The sequence below is a fragment of the Rhipicephalus microplus genome, chromosome 3 (assembly GCF_043290135.1).
Source record: "Rhipicephalus microplus isolate Deutch F79 chromosome 3, USDA_Rmic, whole genome shotgun sequence".
Lineage (NCBI taxonomy): Eukaryota > Metazoa > Arthropoda > Arachnida > Ixodida > Ixodidae > Rhipicephalus > Rhipicephalus microplus.
The window spans coordinates 62158535-62179976 of NC_134702.1; the positions used below are offsets into that span (position 1 = coordinate 62158535).

At 48.1% G+C, this 21442-nt stretch overlaps 1 protein-coding gene and 9 non-coding genes across 10 annotated transcripts; 9 read left to right on the top strand and 1 right to left on the bottom strand.

Annotated features, from left to right (window-relative positions):
• Positions 1-2160: 2160 nt before the first annotated feature.
• TRNAL-AAG (transfer RNA leucine (anticodon AAG)) lies at positions 2161-2242 on the top strand. Its single transcript has one exon. It is a non-coding gene; the product is annotated as a tRNA-Leu (tRNA).
• A 702-nt stretch (positions 2243-2944) lies between these two features.
• Positions 2945-3026, top strand: TRNAL-AAG (transfer RNA leucine (anticodon AAG)). The gene has a single exon. It is a non-coding gene; the product is annotated as a tRNA-Leu (tRNA).
• Positions 3027-3572: 546 nt separating this feature from the next.
• Positions 3573-3654, top strand: TRNAL-AAG (transfer RNA leucine (anticodon AAG)). Its single transcript has one exon. It is a non-coding gene; the product is annotated as a tRNA-Leu (tRNA).
• A 703-nt stretch (positions 3655-4357) lies between these two features.
• TRNAL-AAG (transfer RNA leucine (anticodon AAG)) lies at positions 4358-4439 on the top strand. The gene has a single exon. It is a non-coding gene; the product is annotated as a tRNA-Leu (tRNA).
• Positions 4440-4671: 232 nt separating this feature from the next.
• Positions 4672-4753, top strand: TRNAL-AAG (transfer RNA leucine (anticodon AAG)). Its single transcript has one exon. It is a non-coding gene; the product is annotated as a tRNA-Leu (tRNA).
• A 232-nt stretch (positions 4754-4985) lies between these two features.
• On the top strand, positions 4986-5067 carry TRNAL-AAG (transfer RNA leucine (anticodon AAG)). The gene has a single exon. It is a non-coding gene; the product is annotated as a tRNA-Leu (tRNA).
• A 2152-nt stretch (positions 5068-7219) lies between these two features.
• Positions 7220-19119, bottom strand: LOC119183876 (uncharacterized). The gene is made up of 2 exons (XM_075887868.1): positions 19091-19119; positions 7220-8072 (listed from the first exon to the last, which is right to left on the bottom strand). Exons 1-2 carry the CDS (start codon positions 19117-19119, stop codon positions 7220-7222), a joined length of 882 nt encoding a protein of 293 aa, XP_075743983.1.
• Positions 13867-13948, top strand: TRNAL-AAG (transfer RNA leucine (anticodon AAG)). Its single transcript has one exon. It is a non-coding gene; the product is annotated as a tRNA-Leu (tRNA).
• On the top strand, positions 14810-14890 carry TRNAL-AAG (transfer RNA leucine (anticodon AAG)). Its single transcript has one exon. It is a non-coding gene; the product is annotated as a tRNA-Leu (tRNA).
• On the top strand, positions 15281-15362 carry TRNAL-AAG (transfer RNA leucine (anticodon AAG)). Its single transcript has one exon. It is a non-coding gene; the product is annotated as a tRNA-Leu (tRNA).
• Positions 19120-21442: the final 2323 nt, after the last annotated feature.

Consider the following 21442-nt stretch of genomic DNA (forward strand, 5'->3'; position numbering starts at 1 on the left):
AAACATGTGGCATTAAAGGTCGCTCGATTGTCCTAAATATCCATAAGGCACGCAGTGTTCTCGAGTGTTGTGATTACTCTGATGAACGAGTCACCATTTTACAAATAGATTTTGAGAAGGCATTTGACTGTGTGGATCATAGCTTATTGTTTGCTGTTTTGGACCATGCTAATGTTGGTTCTGTTATTTGTGATGGAGTGGCCCTGGCGTACCAAAACTGTACAACAAGATTGATTGTGAATAAGAGCCTTGGGTCCCCCATTAGTGTGCAACGTTCGGTGCGCCAGGGTTGTCACCTCAGCCCCCTGTTATTTTGCTTGTATATTGAAACCCTTTGCTTAGCCATTCTAAATGACACGCGTATAAATGGCTTCCGGCTACAATCTTCAGAATTCAAGCTGCTTGCCTATGCTGATGATGTGGCCATTTTTTCAACAGACAAGCGTGGCATTCAACAGGCTGTTGACACTGTTCGCGAGTTCAGCCATGTCACAGGAAGCGGCGTCAATTGGTCTAAGAGTCTCGGGCTCTGGCACGGATCCTGGCACACGAAACCTGACCACTTTGCAAATGTGCCCCGGGCGACAGTCCCGGGCAAGTATTTGGGCGTCCCGCTCGATGCGTATCGAGACAGTGCCCAATATTGGCAGAACCAAGTTAAAGATATGCAGGAAAAAGCTGAGAAGTGGAGGGGGGCGAGCCTGTCAATCTTTGCCAGAGCCACCGTCTGCAACCTGTTCTTTATAAGCAAGCTTTGGTACGTGCTGCAGGTGCTGCACTGCTCGCGAACTAATGTGCAGAAGTTTCACCGGATATTCGCTGTCTTTGTATGGGCTTCCAAGTGGGAACGATGCAGCCGTACCAACTTGTTCAGACGGGTTAAAGACGGGGGCCTAGGCCTCGGTCACCTGTTTTTACGGCAACTTGTGAACAGGTTTTTGTTTTTTAGAGACCTTACTGATCCATTCCTGCGTACCCTGTGTCAACTGCACCTCAGTAGATTTCTCCCTGGATATGTTGTCACTACTGAGGCCTGTGCAGGAGGGATTGGTGGGTTCTATCGAGAAGTTGTGTCTAGTATAAGATTCCTTTCTGTGAGATTTTCAAACGAATACCTGTGGAGCGTCAAAAGAAAAGAGCTTTATTTCGCCTTGTGTGACATTGTGTTTCCAGTACCGCTTTATCGGGCTATACACAGTGGAGGACCAGGAAGAAATGTTTTAAAAAGGGTTAAAAACATGCATGTACAGCCTGCAAGCAAAACATTCTTCTTTAAGCTGCACTCGGGCACATTGCCAGTGAAAGTGTTCTTGAAAGCAAAGGGATGTTTTTCCCCTTGGGGATCCCATTGCATAATTTGCAAGGCACCAGAAACAATTGACCACGTCTTCTTACATTGTTGGGAGGGCGTGTATTTTTGGGATGTGTTGCAGAGAGCTATTAAGAAAGACCTTCCATTGGATCCGTATGGAATCCGGTTTCTGAATGTTGAAAACGAAGACGGGGTACCATATGATGCAATCATGCTCCTGGGCCTCCACTCTTTGTGGAGAGCGAGAATGGCCGGCTACCATTTCGACAGAGATGCGCGGCCGGCTCGAGCCTATTTTCGTAAGAGCATAGACTGGTTTCTCTCTGTTCAAAAAGCTGTACCCGAGCCACCTGACTGGCTCCCGCGGGTAGATAATCTTGTGACTCTGCCCGAATTTTAACGCAACGACACCAGCAATAGGCTGGTGCACTAGAGACACTACCTATGTGCATTGTACATTGCGCGATTTTATTGTCTGTGTCCTTTGAGTTACATGTAAGTTGACCTGAACCAGGCAATAAAGAAAAAAAAATCGGTAGCATGTCCGAACGGTCTAAGGCGCTGGTTTAAGGCACCAGTTTCTTCGGGGGCGTGGGCTCAAATCCCAACGATGCCGAAACTTTTATTGCTTCTCTACCTGATCGTTTGTCCAGTTCATTGAACATTGCATTATAATATATTACGAAGCATTGGTAGCGTGGCCGAGCGGTCTAAGGCGCTGGTTTAAGGCACAAGTCTCTTCGTGGGCGAGGGTTCGAATCCCACTGCTGCCAAACTTTTTATTGCTTCTCTGCATAGTGGTTCATCCCGTTTATTCAAGATTGCATTATAAAATTGAACCAACCATCGGTAGCGTGGCCGAGCGGTCTAAGGCGCTGGTTTAAGGCACCGCTCTCGTTGGGGGCGTGGGTTCGAATCCCACCGCTGCCAAAACTTTATTGCTTCTCTACATGGTCGTTCATCCAATGAACTGAATATTGAATTAGAAAATATTGCCAGCCATCGGTAGGTTTGCCGAGCGGTTTAAGGTGCTGGTTTAAGGCACCAGTCTCTTCGGGGGCGTGGGCTCATATCCCAACGCTGCTGAAACTTTTATTGCTTCTCTACAAGGTCCTTCATCCAATGTATTGAATATTGAATTATAAATTAGCGCAAGCCATCGGTAGCGTGGCCGAGCGGTCTAAGGTGCTGGTTTAAAGCACCAGTCTCTTTGGGGGCGTGGGCTCAAATCCCAACGCTGCTGAAACTTTTATTGCTTCTCTACCTAATCGTTTGTCCAGTTCATTGAACATTGCAATATAATATATTACCAAGCATCGGTAGCGTGGCCTAGCGGTCTAAGGCGCTCGTTTAAGGCACAGGTGTCTTCGTGGGCGTGGGCTCGTATCCCACCGCTGCGAAAACTTTTATTGCTTCTCTACAAGGTCGTTCATCCAATGTATTGAATATTGTATTATAAAATAGTGCCAGCCATCGGTAGCATGTCCGAACCGTCTAAGGCGCTGGTTTAAGGCACCAGTCCCTTCGGGGGCGTGGGCTCAAATCCCAACGATGCCGAAACATTTATTGCTTCTCTACCTGATAATTTGTCCAGTTCATTGAACATTGCATTATAATATATTACGAAGCATCGGTAGCGTGGCCGAGCGGTCTAAGGCGCTGGTTTAAGGCACCAGTCTCTTCGGGGGCGTGGGTTCGAATCCCACCGCTGCGAAAACTTTTATTGCTTCTCTACAAGGTCGTTCATCCAATGTATTGAATATTGAATTATAAAATATTGCCAGCCATCGGTAGGTTTGCCGAGCAGTCTAAGGTGCTGGTTTAAGGCACCAGTCTCTTCGGGGGCGTGGGCTCATATCCCAACGCTGCTGAAACTTTTATTGCTTCTCTACAAGGTCCTTCATCCAATGTATTGAATATTGAATTATAAATTAGTGCAAGCCATCGGTAGCGTGGCCGAGCGGTCTAAGGTGCTGGTTTAAGGCACCAGTCTCTTCGGGGGCGTGGGCTCATATCCCAACGCTGCTGAAACTTTTATTGCTTCTCTACAAGGTCCTTCATCCAATGTATTGAATAATGAATTATAAATTAGTGCAAGCCATCGGTAGCGTGGCCGAGCGGTCTAAGGTGCTGGTTTAAGGCACCAGTCTCTTCGGGGGCGTGGGCTCAAATCCCAACGCTGCTGAAACTTTTATTGCTTCTCTACCTAACCGTTTGTCCAGTTCATTGAACATTGCATTATAATATATTACCAAGCATCGGTAGCGTGGCCGAGCGGTCTAAGGCGCTGGTTTAAGGCACCAGTCTCTTCGGGGGCGTGGGTTCGAATCCCACTGCTGCGAAAACTTTTATTGCTTCTCTACAAGGTCGTTCATCCAATGTATTGAATATTGTATTATAAAATAGTGCCAGCCATCGGTAGCATGTCCGAACCGTCTAAGGCGCTGGTTTAAGGCACCAGTCTCTTCGGGGGCGTGGGCTCAAATCCCAACGATGCCGAAACTTTTATTGCTTCTGTACCTGATCGTTTGTCCAGTTCATTGAACGTTGCATTATAATATATTACGAAGCATCGGTAGCGTGGCCGAGCAGTCTAAGGCGCTGGTTAAAGGCACCAGTCTCTTCGGGGGCGTGGGTTCGAATCCCACCACTGCCAAAACTTTTATTGCTTCTCTACAAGGTCGTTCATCCAATGTATTGAATATTGTATTATAAAAGAGTGCACCCCATCGGTAGCATGTCCGAACGGTCTAAGGCGCTGGTTTAAGGCACCAGTTTCTTCGGGGGCGTGGGCTCAAATCCCAACGATGCCGAAACTTTTATTGCTTCTCTACCTGATCGTTTGTCCAGTTCATTGAACATTGCATTATAAGACATTACGAAGCATTGGTAGCGTGGCCGAGTGGTCTAAGGCGCTGGTTTAAGGCACAAGTCTCTTCGTGGGCGAGGGTTCGAATCCCACTGCTGCCAAAATTTTTATTGCTTCTCTGCATAGTGGTTCATCCCGTTTATTCAAGATTGCATTATAAAATTGAACCAACCATCGGTGGCGTGGCCGAGCGGTCTAAGGCGCTGGTTTAAGGCACCGCTCTCTCTGGGGGCGTGGGTTCGAATCCCACCGCTGCCAAAACTTTTATTGCTTCTCTACATGGTCGTTCATCCAATGAACTGAATATTGAATTATAAAATATGGCCAGCCATCGGTAGCTTTGCCGAGCGGTCTAAGGCGCTGGTTTAAAGCACAAGTCTCTTCGTGGGCGAGGGTTCGAATCCCACTGCTGCCAAAATTTTTATTGCTTCTCTGCATAGTGGTTTATCCCGTTTATTCAAGATTGCATTATAAAATTGAACCAACCATCGGTAGCGTGGCCGAGCGGTCTAAGGCGCTGGTTTAAGGCACCGCTCTCCTTGGGGGCGTGGGTTCGAATCCCACCGCTGCCAACGCTTTTATTGCTTCTCTACATGGTCGTTCATCCAATGAACTGAATATTGAATTATAAAATATTGCCAGCCATCGGTAGGTTTGCCGAGCGGTCTAAGGCGCTGGTTTAAGGCACAAGTCTCTTCGTGGGCGAGTGTTCGAATCCCACTGCTGCCAAAATTATTATTGCTTCTCTGCATAGTGGTTCATCCCGTTTATTCAAGATTGCATTATAAAATTGAACCAACCATCGGTAGCGTGGCCGAGCGGTCTAAGGCGCTGGTTTAAGGCACCAGTCTCTTCGGGGGCGTGGGTTCGAATCCCACCGCTGCCAAAACTTTTATTGCTTCTCTACAAGGTCGGTTCATCCAATGTATTGAATATTGAATTATAAAATAGTGCCAGCCATTGGTAGCGTAGCCGAGCGGTCTAAGGTGCTGGTTCAAGGCACCAGTCCCTTCGGTGGTGGTGGTGGTGGTGAAAACATTTAATAACCATTAAATGGTTACAGAGAGGTGATTGGGTTGGGGCCTTATTGACCTGCTACCCTCACAGCACTAGGTGGAACCCCTAATCCGGGGCTCCATTGGCAAGCAACGCCGCCCGCACCCGTTGAACCAGAGCCTCTTGGGCCTTCAGGTCTTGACAGCCGAGCAGGGCCGCCTCCCAGTCCTCTCTCGTGGGATTGGGGTTGGGGGGGGGGGATAGATGGATTTGACTGGCACGCCCAGACGTTGTGAAAGGTGTCAGCCACCTCACCACAGAACTGGCACGTGCCATCAAAGGATGAATTGAAATGTTTTAGCACCACCGGGCACAGTACAGTATTGGTAAACAGTTTTAAAAGGAGGCGCTCGTCAGCGCGATGCAGTCCCTTACAAGGTTCTGGATAGCGCCGGTGCTCCTCCTTGTAGTAATTGGTAATATCTTTGAATGAAAGGGCCGAATTGTCTGATTGCGAGTAGGCTTCCAAAGACCGGGAGGTAGCCCGGGAAGAGAGTGCGCGGGCGGCCTGATCGGCCTGTTCGTTACCCCTGAGTCCTTGCTGACCGGGTGCCCAAACTAGATTTCGCGGAGTTGGAATAACGTATCGGCAGCTAGGTTCCAGTATGCGCTGAGCAAGCGGTGAAGCCTACCCTAGCTGATAGTTCCAACAGGCCTCTCGTGAGTCGGTGATGATATGTTTAGAAGATGGATAGGTGAGAGCCAGAGCGATGGCAACCTCCTCCGCGTGTGTTGCGCCGTAGGCTTTGAAAGTAAGCCCGTTTACGGTGTTTGCGTTGTGTATGACTGCGGCAGTATACCACCCCCCATGGTGCGGGCCGGCAACGTCCACGTAGCAAACGTGTTCCTCTTGACCAAAGTGTCGCTGCAACGCTTCCGCGCGCGCCTGGCGGCGATCACTGTGGTTTTCTTTGAACATGTTGCAGGGAAGGGGTCGGACCCGGAGGGCGCGTCTCCAAGGTTCTGGCACTCTCACCCTTTCCTCGATATAGTAATCGTGTTTGATGTGTATTCGGTCCAAGAGGCGGCGACCGGAATGGGTCTGTGCAAGGCGCGTGTATTGGTTAACGAGGTGGGCTTCTCGAAGTTCCCGGTAGGTATTCACCACGCCTATACCCGGCGACAACTTTCTGTGGCAGCACGGCCAAGGCTACGTGGGCGGAGACTATGCACATGTGCTACTGCGCCAAGTAGTCCGACCGCTTCGACGGGTGTTTCGGTTTCGATTTCACCAGCGCAGTCCGTGTCAGCGCATTCCCACAACGGTGCCATGGGAAAATGTGGTGAATTACGATCTGCGCGCAAGCACCATCGAGCTTAATCACGCGTGAATGGCGTTCATCGAAGGCATATACACATTTATATCTATCTAATTTGCAAGAGTGATATCACTGTTCATAAAATTTATTTTATTTGCAGCAGTATTTGAAAAAAAATTTATGGATTCGGCAATAAGTACTCAATTTGATGTTCATCTCGTCCGCAAAAGACACAGGCTGTGTCTAAACTCAGCCCGATGACTTGTAATGCGATCTTTTACTGCGAAAGAATATAGCAAAGCGTAAAGCCCTCTACGAGAACAGACTCTATTTGTAACGAATGTCGGCGCACTTTTATTGTGGGAAAAACATTAAAAGGACCGAAAGCTCAGGATAGGGTGGATTGCAAATCGTTGGGAGAGGCCTTCGTCCTGCAGTGGACTTAAACAGGCTGATGATGATGATGAAGCAATTTTTAAGGTGCCCGTTTTCTTTATTTCAACGGAAATATCTGTGACAGTGCCCAATCATGCAATGGAAACGGGGAAAACGCCGTGGAACATGTTTTATGAGAATTTTTTATTAGGTTAAAAGCAGGTATTCGGTTGGTATTCGGTATATTCTGGCCAGTTGTCGGTCCCTTTAAAACGACATGTGCACAGGTACAGAACACAATATTATGGTTTACATTCACTGTGTTTACATTCACGACTGTGGTTGCATTCATGTGAGGTATTCCAGTTCGCTCATATTACTGTCACTACCGTCACTCTCGGTGCTGGACTCTGACCCGAGTGGAATTATAAGCTGGTCGAGCTTTGAGTCGATGAGGCCGTCACGTTGCCACAAGTCCTCTTCAATTTTTTTCACATGAGCACATGCCTGGAGCCAGTTGTCTGGCGTTACGCGATCGATGCTTTCACGCACCAGTTTTTCAACGCCGGCAAGGGTGAATGTTGTGTTGTTAGCAGCGACGTAACCTTTCACCTGGCTCCATATCAGTTCGATCGGGTTAAATTCGCAATGATACGGAGGAAGCCTCACGACGTCGTGACCGGCAGCCTTCGCCAAAACATCCACGCGATAGGCGGAAAACATCTTCTTGTGGTCGTTCACCAAATCCAACAGCTCAGCTTTCAATTGGTCTTGTGAAAACGCGATGTTCTTTTCTGTCAGCCACAACTGAATGTCAGCCTTTCGAGATGACGATGTTGGAACTCTCTCGAGACGGACGCTGTGGTACGGTGCGTTGTCCATTACAATGACACTGCACGGCTTGATATTGGGCAAAAGTTGTTCACCGAACCACTTCTCAAAGCGCGGCCCGTCCATTTCGGTGCGGTAGTCCCCAGATCGTTTTGCAGCTCGGAAGAGAAGGCATGCAAAATTCAGAAACCCGTCCTCACTGCCGGCGTGCAAAAGGATGAGCCTGCTACCTTTGCCGCTTGGTGCGCGAAGCCCTGTGGTCAGGCCTTGCCGAAAGGCCTCCTCCCGTGTCGTGATGTTCGCGTCTTCCCATACTTTATCCTTTGTGTGTCCGGCGTTGACACAGGTTTCGTCAAGGTAGTATATGGGTCTGGAAGAATAAACAACAAAAATGAAGCATGTCATCTGCAGCGAAGCGCGGCGAATGCAGCGAAACTCGGCTCGTGTCACAATTATTAAAAATTGCTCGCGTTTCGGCTCGCGTTTGCTCGCGTTTCGCTGCAGGAAACGCGAGTCGCATCTTTGGGAACTCGAGAGCAATTTTTAATAATATTGTGACGTGATTTACTGACGCGTGGACCCAGGTTGCTGGGTGAATGATACATTCAAGTATTCATGTAATGGTTACACAACTCATCATGCACGTACCGTTTTTGAGCGCGAAGTTTTCGGATGGTACGCAGGTACCGCCGTCACCACGTGATGATGTCGTCTCTTTCCAAAAGCTCACAGTTTTTCTTCCGTTTGCGAAAGGAAAAGCCGATATCGTTAATCAGCCTCTGCATCGTTCGCACGCTCATTTTAGGCATGTTCATGTCACTGTCACTGGTTACATCTTGAGCCAGTTTTGCAGCTGTTGGGAGTTCATTCCTCAGAAAGTATTGATGCACTTTTCTTCGTAGAGCTGCGAGGGAGAAGCTGTCGTGAAGCTCCAGTCTTGTCTTCCCGGTTTTCGCACGGTCATCCATGGCGGGGAGGCGCAGGCGCTTCCGCTTCGTTGACTTCAGGGTTTCACTGTTAACGTCGAGCTTAATCTGGAAGACACTGCGCTCGCTAACACCAGTGAGCTCGCTGACTTTCCGACATGCGGCTCTCACAGACAGCTGCGGGTCGCTTTTCCTTACTTGCGCGTAAACGTTGTACGCCACCTTCTTATCCTGTACGGACAGCTTTTGATTTGACAACGCCTGGTACGGCTGCGCAGCTGGTGGACTCGCGGCACGCGGCGGTGTTTCCTCCGTAAGCGACGTTGACGAGCTGTAACTGGCGGACGCCATCTTTGACAGTGAGGAATGCGGTGAGGTAAAAACGCGACGGAAGCCGAAAAACCCCCAAAAACCTGAGAGAGCGTGAAACGAAATTTTTTCTACTGCGCAACGTTTTTATTCACTAATTAAAAATAAATCCGCAAAAAATGTAAGTGACGAATGGTAAAATCTTAGTTACTTAGAACAGTATACAAAGTTTTCGTTGAGGGACTACATGCTGTGGCGCAGTAAGACAAGCGTGCTTCGGCTCCGTAGCCTTGGCTGTCCTGCCACAGAAAGTTGTCATGGGGTATAGGGCCAGAAGTCTCTGGTTGGACGTGGTGATAGGGAGGTCGAGAGCCCGCTTGATAACTTTACGGTGGATGACCTCGAGTTGATCATCCTCGTGTTTGCGTAGGTGCAAGTAGGGAGTCGAGTAGAGTATTCTACTCGTTACGAAAGCATGGGCAAGCCGCATTGCATCCCTGCTTCGTAATCCGCCCCGCTTGTTGGAGACCCGGTGGACCATACGGCCCACCTGGTCTCCCACCGTGCGAAGTTTGGCTATTGTGGTGTCGGCCTTGCGTTGGTGGTGTATGAAGAGGCCAAGGACGCGGATCTCCTTGGCATCAAGGATCGGTCCCGAGGGAAGACTGATATGGAGCTGAGTTGTGTCCTGAGGGGAGGGACGTACGTGCACAAATTCTGACTTAGACGGGGCACACTGGAGTCCGCAGTAGGTTGCGTAGTCATCGACTACAGTTGCTGCTGCTTGCAGGCATGACTCCATGTGACCCAGGTTACCTTGCGTGACCCAGATCGTGATATCATCCGCGTAAAGAGCGTGATGTATCCCTGGTAGAGAAGCCAATTTGGGGGGAAGATGAAGCATGGCTATATTAAATAGGAGGGGAGAGAGAACCACGCCTTGAGGAGTTCCCCTCGAGCCGATGACGTAAGGCCCATGTTCCTCATCTTGTATGCGTATGTAGGCTTGACGGTCTGTAAGAAAGTGTCTAACATAATTGAATGTTTTATAACCACAGTTGGTCTGACTGAGGTGGTCAAGGATTACCTCATGCTTCACGTTGTCGAATGCCCCTTTAAGATCCAAGGCCAGGACTACCTTGTCATTGTGGGGGCATTCAACAGGATCTAATATGTCATGGTGGAGCTGTAGAAGTATATCCTGGGCTGACTTCTGAGGGCGGAATCCAAACATGGTGTCCGCAAAAGTGTGCTGTGTTTCTAGAAACTCGAAGAGTCTGTCGCGCACCATCGTTTCCATCAGCTTGCCGACACAAGACGTGAGGGAGATGGGGCGAAGGTTCTCCACGTCAATAGGTTTACCTGCCTTCGGGATGAAGGTCACGAGAGCTGATTTCCATTCAAGAGGGAGAGGAGTTTCGCCGTCCCAAATCCTATTGATGTATTTGAGGAGCGTGGCGTAGGCTGCGTCGGGAAGATTGGCCAACAGTTTGACCGTAACCTGGTCTCGTCCTGGTGCAGTGCTACCCTTCATCTTGCGTAAGGCCGCCTGGAGGTCGTGGAGCTGGAACGGGGTGTCCAACTGCGTGTTCTTTTTGCCTGCGTAGGAGTATGCGGCCGTCCGGGGGTCCTTGGTGGTGCACAGGTATCGGTCCCTGAGCGTGTTTGCCAGCTGTGTTGTCGTTCCTGTAAAGTTGTGCATGACCTTATGTAAGTGACGTTGAGTTTCCGTGCGTGTTTGTGTTGGATCGATGAGAGCGCGAAACAGGCGCCACGTGTTGCGACCAGACATCTGGCGTGCAGCCGTGTTGCACCTGTTCACCCAGTTAGTGTCGGCTAGCTGAGCAGCATATTCCGCAGCTTGCTCCGTGAGTTCTAGGATGCGTTTCTTGAGGCTTCTGTTATGTTTCTGTTTTTTTCATCGTTTGGTGAGGCTGCGGCGGGCCTGTCAAAATGGAGGAGGTGGTTGTCCACGTCCGTTTGAGTTTCGTGAGCTGTATCAGCCGTTGGTGTTGTTTCAGTGTAGACGTCAGTGATTTAGACCAGGTGTCGTATCCCGACTGGAGGGGGTCTACAATAGGTAGAGTGGTGCGGAAAGTTGTCCAGTCTGGGATATGAGCTTGTGTAAGTGGGCGTTTTAAGGGACGCATGTACACGGTTGTGTTTAATACACAATGATCACTACCGAGAGTGTCCTGTGTGTTCAGCCAGTCAGCATGGCGTATGTTGCGCGTAATTGTGAGGTCCGGGCAAGTATCTCGTTGAACAGAGTTGCCTACACGTGTTGGGCTGGCGGGATCAGTGTGGAGGGTGAGTCCAAGTGTAGAAAGAAGTTCCGCCAGCTTCCTTCCACGCGTGTCCTCTCGTGGGTAACCCCATAACCTGCTTGGGGCATTGAAGTCGCCGACGATCAGGAGGGGGTCCCTTCCTGCCACCTGCATAGCTTGTGTGAACGTTGCGCTGAACGTGACGTTCTTAAGCTTTGGGGGACAGTAAATGTTTAAAATGTGAACTGGTGGGTCAGATCGCCTTATAGGCAGCACCGACACCATCGTGTATGGGAAAGGCGGTGTTGTGAGGAGTGTGACTTTCTGGGCGGTATATTGCTTGTGAACAAGTATACATGTCTCTGGGTTGTGTTGAAATGTAGTGTAATTTGTGAGTTTGACGTCCGTGCCGGGTTCCTGAAGGGCAACCACGGCAACGAGGAACTCAAAGGTCTCAAGATAGAGGCGGAAATGAGCCCGCTTCTTGTGGTTCTTGAGACCTCTGCAGTTCCACTGTGTTAGTAACAACGGCTGAGTTGCTCTGGCTCGAGACCTAGGGTTGGAGGCCATGTTCGGAGATGGAGGGTGGGGTTGTGTTGTCAAGATTACTCAGTTCACTAGCACCCTGTGCTGACGTGCCGGAGTCTTCAGAAAAGTCAGACTCATCTGGAGTCACTCTGTTAAATTTTGAGGGGCGATTAACGTCCCTAATGGGCCCTACGCGCTTAAGGACGCGTGGATTGTCTTGTATCCACTTTTGGATAATGTGAGTTACTGTTTGTGTCACCTGTGCGATGACAGTCTCCATATGACGCGCGATGATGTCGTGGATAATTTTGGGGAGGTCGGCCAATTGTGTTTCCATTGCATTCACCTGGGTCTCCAGGGCCGCGACGCGACTCTCTACAGTAGTAGGAATCTCCCTGTCTGTTATATTTTCCTCTTCGCCGCTCAACGAGGGCTGAGTAGTGAGGTTGGTTCTGAGCGAGTCAAGTTCGCTGGCTAGTTTTTCACTCTGAGATCGCAAAAGGGCGAGCTCATGTCTGAGTTTTTGTGTTTCGGTAGTGCTTGTGGCAGAAGAAGGTGGAGAGGAGAGAGAGGAGAGAGAGGAGGCGACCTCCACCCAACTGCCTACCTTGGGTTGGTTGCGTGCAGCGTTGCCAAATGGAGCGCCGAAAGCCGGAGATTCCACCGCGCCAGGTGGTAGCGTTGCCGTTGCTGCTTCGCCAGGAATTGGCGCTTTGCCAGTTGACCGGCGCTTTGGTTTCGTTGGGGTCCCCGATGTCCTGGATCCTCGTTGCTGAAGCCTGATGAATTTTTCAGTGCATTCGCGGGAGCTGGTGAGGTGCGGACCCCCGCAAACTATGCACGTTGGGTTGCATTCGTGGGGGGCCATCCCCTCAGGACCAGCGCCCACGTTTTGGCCACAAAGGCTGCATCTTTCGGTGACCGGGTTGGGACAGATATCCGCCCGGTGCCCCAGTGCACCACAGCGGTAGCACGCTGGCACTGTCTTCTTGTACCCCCTGACGGGAGTGAGTTCTGCGTTATAGTGGACGAAACGCGGAACGTTCCTTCCCGCGAAAGTCAACACAGCTACGTTGGAGTTCCCCAGCTTGCGCGCATAGACTAGTTCACCGCCACGCCACTGCACACTATGTTTCAGGGACGCACTGGTTTCGAGGTTGTGCACAGAAATCACGCCGCGACACACATCACCGGTGAGCTTGAGGTGACCGCGAAGCGGCAGCGGTCCTTTGCTGGTGTTGATTTGAAAGTCCGACAGCAGTTTCTGAACCACCCCGTTATTCTGCGTGCCACAGATGATGATGTTTTGCTCCCAATTGGGAGAAATGGTGATTTCATTCATGTGCTGCCTTCCGATGAGTTGGGAAATGGCAGCGCCAAGCTCACCTTGTTGAAACGCTGCCTTGAGGGCTACTGTAATGCGTGGCTTGAGCACGATAACGTAGTCGCCAGGATTCATCCTGACCATTGGTTTCGGCGTCCACTTGGAGACTGGTGAGGTCTTTTGTGGAGCTTTAGAAGATGGAGCGCGAGCGTCTCCAGTGGTTGGGTTGTTGAAAGAAGTTTTCAGTGCAGACGCTCCTTCCGCGTTTCTTCAGCGGCGACGTCGACCCTCGACGAGTTGAAAAATGTCAGCTTGCTTCGCCGAAATGGTGGATGGGCCGTCGTCTGATGGATTTGTCGGGATATACGAGCACGACAGAGTCGTAGGGTCGTAGCCACGTTGTTCAGGCAGCGCCATGTTGAGGAGTTGACCAAGCGGCGTCTCCGCATCCAGCAGCAGCGGAGCCGCAGCCGTGAGGCTTAGCTCGTTCGCTACGTTGCGATGCAAAGTTGCTCGAAGTGGCCGAAAATTCGGCGTACCTGGGTAAGATCGGTGTCTCCAGAATCTTGCTGACTTTGCAGATGCAGTCGCACAAATTTTAGAGCAGCCACATTGAAAAGAGCACGGTTCCAGCCGAAAATCGACGGAGCCGATGAGCGTCGCGTCCGATCACTTCGCGAAGCGCCCCTATTCTCAGTCCCTTCGGGGGCGTGGGCTCAATTTCCAACGCTGCCATAACTTTCATTGCTTCTCTACAAGGTCGTTCATCCAATGTATTGAATATTGAATTATAAAACAGTGCCAACCATCGGTAGCGTGGCCGAGCGGTATAAGGCGCTGGTTTAAGGTACCAGTCTCTTTGGGGGCGTGGGTTCGAATCCCAACGCTCCCAACACTTTCATTGCTTCTCTACAAGTTCGGTTCATCCAATGTATTAAATATTGAATTATAAAATAGTGCCAGCCATCGGTAGCGTAGCCGAGCGGTCTAAGATGCTGGTTTAAGGCACCAGTCTCTCCGGAAGCGTGGGCTCAAACCCCAACGCTGCCAAAACATTTATTGTTTCTCTACCTGATCGTTTGTCCAGTTCATTGTACATTGCAATATAATATATTACCAACCATCGGTAGCGTGGCCGAGCGGTCTAAGGTGCTGGTTTAAGGCACCAGTCTCTTCGGGGGCGTGGGCTCAAATGCCAACGCTGCCGAAACTTTAATTGCTTCTCTACCTGATCATTTCTCCAGTTCATTGAACATTGCATTATATTATATTACCAACCATCAGTAGCGTGGCCGAGCGGTCTAAGGCGCTGCTTTGAGGCACCAGACTCTTCGGGGGCTCGGGTTCAAATCCCACCGCTGCCAAAACTTTTATTGCTTCTCTACAAGATCGTTCATCCAATGAATTGAATATTGCATTATAAAGTAGTGCCAGCCATCGGTAGCGTGGCCGAGCGGTCTAAGGTGCTGGTTTACGGCACCAGTTTCTTCGGGGGCGTGGGCTCAAGTCCCAACGCTGCCGAAACTTTTATTGCTTCTCTACCTGATCGTTTGTCCAGTTCATTGAACATTGCATTATAATATATTATCAAGCATCGGTAGTGTGGCCGAGCGGTCTAAGGCGCTGGTTTAAGGCACCAATCTCTTCGGGGGCTTGGGTTCCAATCCCAACGCTGCCATAACTTTTATTGCTTCTCTACAAGGTCGTTCAACCAATGTATTGAATGTTTCATTATAAAACAGTGCCAACCATTGGTAGCGTGTCCGAATGGTTAAGGCGCTGGTTTAAGGCACCAGTCTCTTCGGGGGCGTGGGTTCGAATCCCACCGCTGCCAAAACTTTTATTGCTTCTCTACAAGGTCGGTTCATCCAATGTATTGAATATTGAATTATAAAACAGTGCCAGCCATCGGTAGCGTGTCCAAAATGTCTAAGGCGCTGGTTTAAGGCACCAGTCTCTCCGGGGGCGTGGGCTCAAACCCCAACGCTGCCAAAACATTTATTGTTTCTCTACCTGATCGTTTGTCCAGTTCATTAAACATTGCAATATAATATATTACCAACCATCGGTAGCGTGGCCGAGCGGTCTAAGGTGCTGGTTTAAGGCACCAGTCTCTTCGGGGGCGTGGGCTCAAATGCCAACGCTGCCCAAACTATTATTGCTTCTCTACCTGATCGTTTGTCCAGTTCATTGAACATTGCATTATAATATATTACCAAGCATCGGTAGCGTGGCCGAGCGGTCTAAGGCGCTGGTTTAAGATACCAGTTTTTTCGGGGGCGTGGGTTCGAATACCACCGCTGCCAAAACATTTATTGCTTCTATACAAGGTCGTTCATCCAATGTATTGAATATTGAATTACAAAATAGTGCCAGCCATCGGTAGCGGGGCCGAGCGGTCTAAGGTGCTGGTTTAAGGCACCAGTCTCTTCAAGGGGCGTGGGCTCAAATCCCAACGCTGCCATAACTTTTATTGCTTCTCTACAAGGTCGTTCATCCAATGTATTGAATATTTCATTATAAAACAGTGCCAACCATCGGTAGCGTGTCCGAAATGTCTAAGGCGCTGGTTTAAAGCACCAGTTTCTCCGGGGGCGTGGGCTCAAACCCCAACGCTGCCAAAACATTTATTGTTTCTCTACCTGATCGTTTGTCCACTTCATTGAACATTGCAATATAATATATTACCAACCATCGGTAGCGTGGCCGAGCGGTCTAAGGTGCTGGTTTAAGGCACCAGTCTCTTCGGGGGCGTGGGCTCAAATGCCAACGCTGCCCAAACTATTATTGCTTCTCTACCTGATCGTTTGTCCAGTTCATTGAACATTGCATTATAATATATTACCAACCATCGGTATTGTGGCCAAGACGTCTAAGGCGCTGGGTTAAGGCACCAGAGTTTACGGGGGCGTGGGTTCCAATCCCACCGCTGCCAAAACTTTTATTGCTTCTCTACGAGGTCGTTCATCCAGTGTATTGAATGTTGCATTTTAAAATAGTGCCAGCCATCGGTAGCGTGGCCGAGCGGTCTAAGGTGCTGGTTTAAGGCACCAGTCTCTTCGGGGGCGTGGGTTCGAATCCAACCACTGCCAAAACCTTTATTGCTTCTCGACAAGGTCATTTATCCAATGTATTGAATATTGCATTATAAAATAGTGCCAACCATCGGTAGCGTGGCCGAGCGGTCTAAGGCGGTGGTTTAAGGCACCAGTCTCCTCGGGGGCGTGGGTTCGAGTCCCTTCGCTGCCAAAACTTTTATTGCTTCTCTGCATGGTGGTTCATCCCGTTTATTAAAGATTGCATTATAAAAGTGTACCAACCATCGGTAGCCTGGGCGAGCGGTCTAAGGTGCTGGTTTAAGGCATTAGTCTCCTCGGGGGCGTGGGCTCGAATCCCACCGCTGCCAAAACCTTTATTGCTGCTCTGCATGTTGATTCATCCCGTTTATTCAAGATTGCATTATAAAAGTGTACCAACCATCGGTAGCCTCGGCGAGCGGTCTAAGGCGCTGGTTTAAGGCATTAGTCTCCTCGGGGCCGTAGGCTCGAATCCCACCACTGCGAAAACTTTCATTGCTTCTCTACATATTCATCCAGTTTATTAAACACTGCATTATAAAATAGTACCGACCATCGGCAGCGTGGCCGAGCTAACAAAATAAAGATAGCGTGGCCGAGCAGTCTAGGGCGCTGGTTTAGGGCACCCGTCTCCTCGGGGGCGCAGGTTTGAATCCTGCCGCTGCCACATTTTCTCGAATCCTATTTCTATGTTGATGACTAAGTTTTTGTAGGAATGTACACTGTCGCTAACGTGGTTGCTTGGGCGAGTTGGTCCGACATGATTTACTTGAAAAACAGCGCCAATAACGAGGGACAAGAGAAAGAAGGAGACAGACAGTGGCACTGACTTACAACAAGAATTTATTTGCTAGAACCGCACAATATATACTTGGGCAGCATCTGACAAAAATGAGAAATACAAAACAAACAAAACAGAATCCACCTAACAACCACGTAGTCATCTACACAACGCACCATGAACAACACGTGTGCTAACGTTCCGTGTGCTAACGGTATGCGGAAATAGATTTCCTTCGGAATGTTAGCACACGTGTTGTTCATGGTGCGTTGTGTAGATGACTACGTGGTTGTTAGGTGGATTCTGTTTTGTTTGTTTTGTATTTCTCTTTTTTGTCAGATGCTGCCCAAGTATATATTGTGCGGTTCTAGCAAATAAATTCTTGTTGTAAGTCAGTGCCGCTGTCTGTCTCCTTCTTTTTCTTGTCCGTCGTTATTGGCGCTGTTTTTTAAGTGAGTACATTGTCGCACGTCAAGAACACTAGTGTTAATTAACGTGCGTAAATAACTTTCATTCACCAAAGCAAATAATAAGTCTAAGTTACCATCTAATTATAGTAACGTTAACTTCTTACCTTCAGGTCAAACGTCTCCGCCAAACCTTTTCCATTTCGACACATTAGTCCATCAAAGCACCCTTTTTCTTTTTTACATACAGTGTCTACTAGCTAAAAACTTCAAGTAATAAAAAATACATCAGCGCAACGCGTCTCCATTCATCTAAGTTTTGTTCCGAGCTATATAGAGCACATTATTATATTTTTTTTCCGATCCACCAAGCTTACAATTCACAAAATTTGCTTGATGTGCTTTTTAAATAGTGAGCTTAGACCAAATTATTTAATAAAACAACTTGTAGTGCTCAACCAGAGATGATAAAATTTTCATTATGCAGTAAGATAACGGCACTGCTTAAGTTTTTTTCAGGGATTGTTTGAAGTGAGAAATATTTAAGAAAAAAATACCACTTGATTGCCGCTTCCTGTGCGGAATTTTTAGTGCCATTGAATGTAACTTCAAGGAACTATCAAGGACTGCCCACGCACATTGTAATGCAGGGTACTTCTTTAAAAGAAAAAGAAGTGAGCAAGTTAACGTCGAAAAAACCAAGTATGCCGTGACCAGGATTCTATCATAGATTACTGCGACCACAACGCAGGGTACTAAACACTATACGATCATGGCTGTCTGGTAGAACGGAGGCACTTCTTGAAACGATCACACTGATGCCATCATTTAGACTTCAAATAGAGTGGGGCAGCGTAAGAGACACACAGTGCACAATAGGTACGTGAGTGGAAAAAATAAAGGGAATCGGGGCGGTTCGCATCGGATGCGCATTCCTCGCTCATGTGTCGGAACCGCAAGCGAGGGCCGCTTTCCCATTCGTCGTGAACTTTGGATTGCTGAGTGCCTCTTTAAGAAAACGTGACGCGAAATTAAAAAGAAAATGTGCTGAGACCAGGGTTCCAACCTTGGTTGTAGCGGCCAGGACGCAAGCTACTAACCTGCATACGATCACGGCTGTTCGAAAGGAGCCTCTAAGCGTGAAAAAAAAAAAAAAAACTGGTGCGAATCTCGGAACAACGCCTCCGGCAAGCAAGAAACCGGATCATTGTGCAAGGTGCGCAAAAGGCCGGGGGAAAAAAGTTAACTAAACAAACAAAGAGCTGAAATAATTACAGAAGCAGTGTTGCAATTACACACCCATTTCAGTATGACTGTGTTTCGTATGCTTGATGTTTTCTAAATAAGCTATCAGAGAAAACCTGGATGTTAAATACAAAAACTACTGGCATGGGTTTCCATGCAGCAAGTGAATGAAAGGACTACTTTGACCTATATGCCACACAGCACATGTAACGTCGTTTGGAGCGAACGACATTTAAAACGAATGACTTTTCGACCATGCACTCTTGGCCTACACGGCTATATTAAATGGCACTCGCTATTCATGCCAACGTTTATCGGTAGTATATGATACCAAAACGGTACAAATCGCGTTGTTTAATTTCCATAACATTGTCCGGCTGGGTCATATGGTGGTTTTGGGACGTTAACCCCCACATATCAATCAACATTGTCCGGCTGGTTCACGATATACTGAGACGTGATAAAAAAGCACTAGTACTTAAAAAAATCCTCGTAGCGAGACTAGCCTAATAAAAGCCGCTCACAACTTGCAGTCGTCAATGTTTGGAACCATGACAGCGTTCATGAATTTGTGACCACGTTGATTGTGAATAAGTGCAAAAGAACGTTAATTGCTCTCCATCTGCTGCGAATGAAGCATCAGAACCGACGGAAGCTCCTCAAGCTTCCTATTCAAAAAAAGATCACACAGGACGAGGGATTCAGAGCTGCACCTACACGCGAATTCGTTTACGCTGCCTTCTCTTCAGGTTTCGACTTTGTCAGCACTTAACAGAGAACTTTGGTGCATCCGAATAAATGAAAATTTGTTTGAAGGCACTCTCCTAATACTGGTGGCCAACATGTATATTCTGCAACTATCGAGTCTAACGCGGTGACGCTGCACTAAAACGAAACAGCGAGCGTGTGTAAACGTGGCTGACAAGTCGGAGCCTGGGAACGAAAATATTGCTGTACAGATTGGTTCCGATATCGCGTTTCGCGTTAAATAGTTACAGAAAAGCGAAAAGCGACCGTTAATAAACATCTGAATATCGTTTGCACCTGCTTTAAGATGCCGATATTTTAATCTCTTGTGAAGCGCCTTTGACGAGAGTGCACACGTCGTGGTTCCACGATTTCAGTGAGCACATTCAACGGGCGAATATCACTAGGTGTGAAATGTCATTCACTATGCCCGTGTAAGAGCCACAAAATGGACATTATCGCCGTTTTTTCTGTGTATTGCATAAAAAATGGAATAAATCATGTTGAAAGTTGAATAGACAGATTTAGTTGCGCGTCTCCAGTTGCCGTATGGACGCACCCAGCCAGCCATTCGCAATGGGAGGCTGCGTACGCGCAACTAATTCTGTCTAATGTCACTCGCAGCAAATGACATTTCAGGTGCCGTGTGACAGGGGTATTAGTTCGTTTGAAGTTCCGTGTAATTCGTCATACTATTCATCATACTATTTCCGTTGGTCAATGCCACCTAAATACTCCGACATGCTTCTTTAAAAAGACAGGAAAGTGGCAGATAGTGTTCTATATCTTCCTTATGCAATGCAACATGCACATATAACTGGATGAACAGCGGTATGCAAAGCAAATATACAAGAAGAGAAATTCGTAAGAACTCTTTGCCGATATGTTTCGTTTTGACGCAATAAAAGATCTGCAGGCCTTTATAGGACAGCACTTAAAGTCGGTATGCAGCCTCTGAGACATTAGGAAATGTCAAGAATTGAGAAAAGCCGTGGACAAGCGAACGTTACGGTGATGTAGTGAAATGAACTTAGGCGCTGTTATAGATGGTGGCGTAGGCTAGAAAGGAGTTGGAAGGCGGATGGCTGCCCCACAGTAATTGGGGGATTCAATCAAACCAGGCAAATGGGCCAAGCGTAACTAAACCGTCTGGGTGCCTGTTTTAGAACTCTTTCTTTCTTTCTTTCTTTCTTTCTTTCTTTCTTTCTTTCTTTCTTTCTTTCTTTCTTTCTTTCTTTCTTTCTTCCTTCCTTTCTTTGTTTGTTTGTATGTTTGTTTCTTTCTTTCTTTCTGTTTGTCTGTCTTTATTTCTTTTTTATTTATTTCTTGCTTTATTTATTATGCATTGCCTAATGCTCCTTCTTGACTTTATTGATACTCCACGCCAGGAAACTGGCCTTCATCCACTCGCTTAGCAACCCAACACCTCAGTTGCTAAAGGCAACAACAACGTCCACGTGTTCATATGGGGCAACAAAGATATGAGGCAACGTGAAATAGGAAGTGACCCCGATAAGTGACCCGAATGGAATGGCGGGGTCAGCTGAAATACCATTGTTCACCCTGCTGCATATAATTAGCATGTACGACCAGAGCACTGCTTCAGTGTGAAAGAATGGGCTCTCTTATGAAGAGCCCCTGCGAATTCTGTCTAAACAATTCCGATGAAAAATCTAGGAACATTCGAGAGTATTCCCAACAATTTGGTGCATAGTAGGTGAATTTGGTTGGGGAACAAAAGCATTTGTTATGAGTTCATATCGTAGAAGTTCCAGCTAGTGCCATTTAACTGAATACTTTTGGGCCCTGTGCAATTGGCGAGTTTATTTGGTAATAAGAAAGCGTGAAAGGAAAAACACCACAATGCCAGCCTCCTAAACGTGCTGTCTTCATTTCGACATTACTCCATTAACGGTGAGGCCAGGAAGAGTGCCATAATGCAAATATTATCGGCAGCGTTATAGCGAGTACATTTGTCAAGTTTCCGCACTGGTGTTTTTCACTGGGCGACTCAGTGTTGTGTTTCTTTATTGGCCCAACGAAATAAATTCTTCACAGCAACACATCGATCACCACACGGAGAAGCGCAGACTTTTCAGAGGCACCAAATTGTTTTCAAGGTTGCTCAA

Coding starts and splice junctions, on each gene's coding strand:
- LOC119183876 (XM_075887868.1), bottom strand. CDS start 19,119: ATGGTTCCAAACATTGACGACTGCAAGTT. Junction 8,073..19,090: donor AACATTGACGACTGCAAGTT/GTGAGCGGCTTT, acceptor TTATTCTTCCAG/ACCCATATACTACCTTGACG.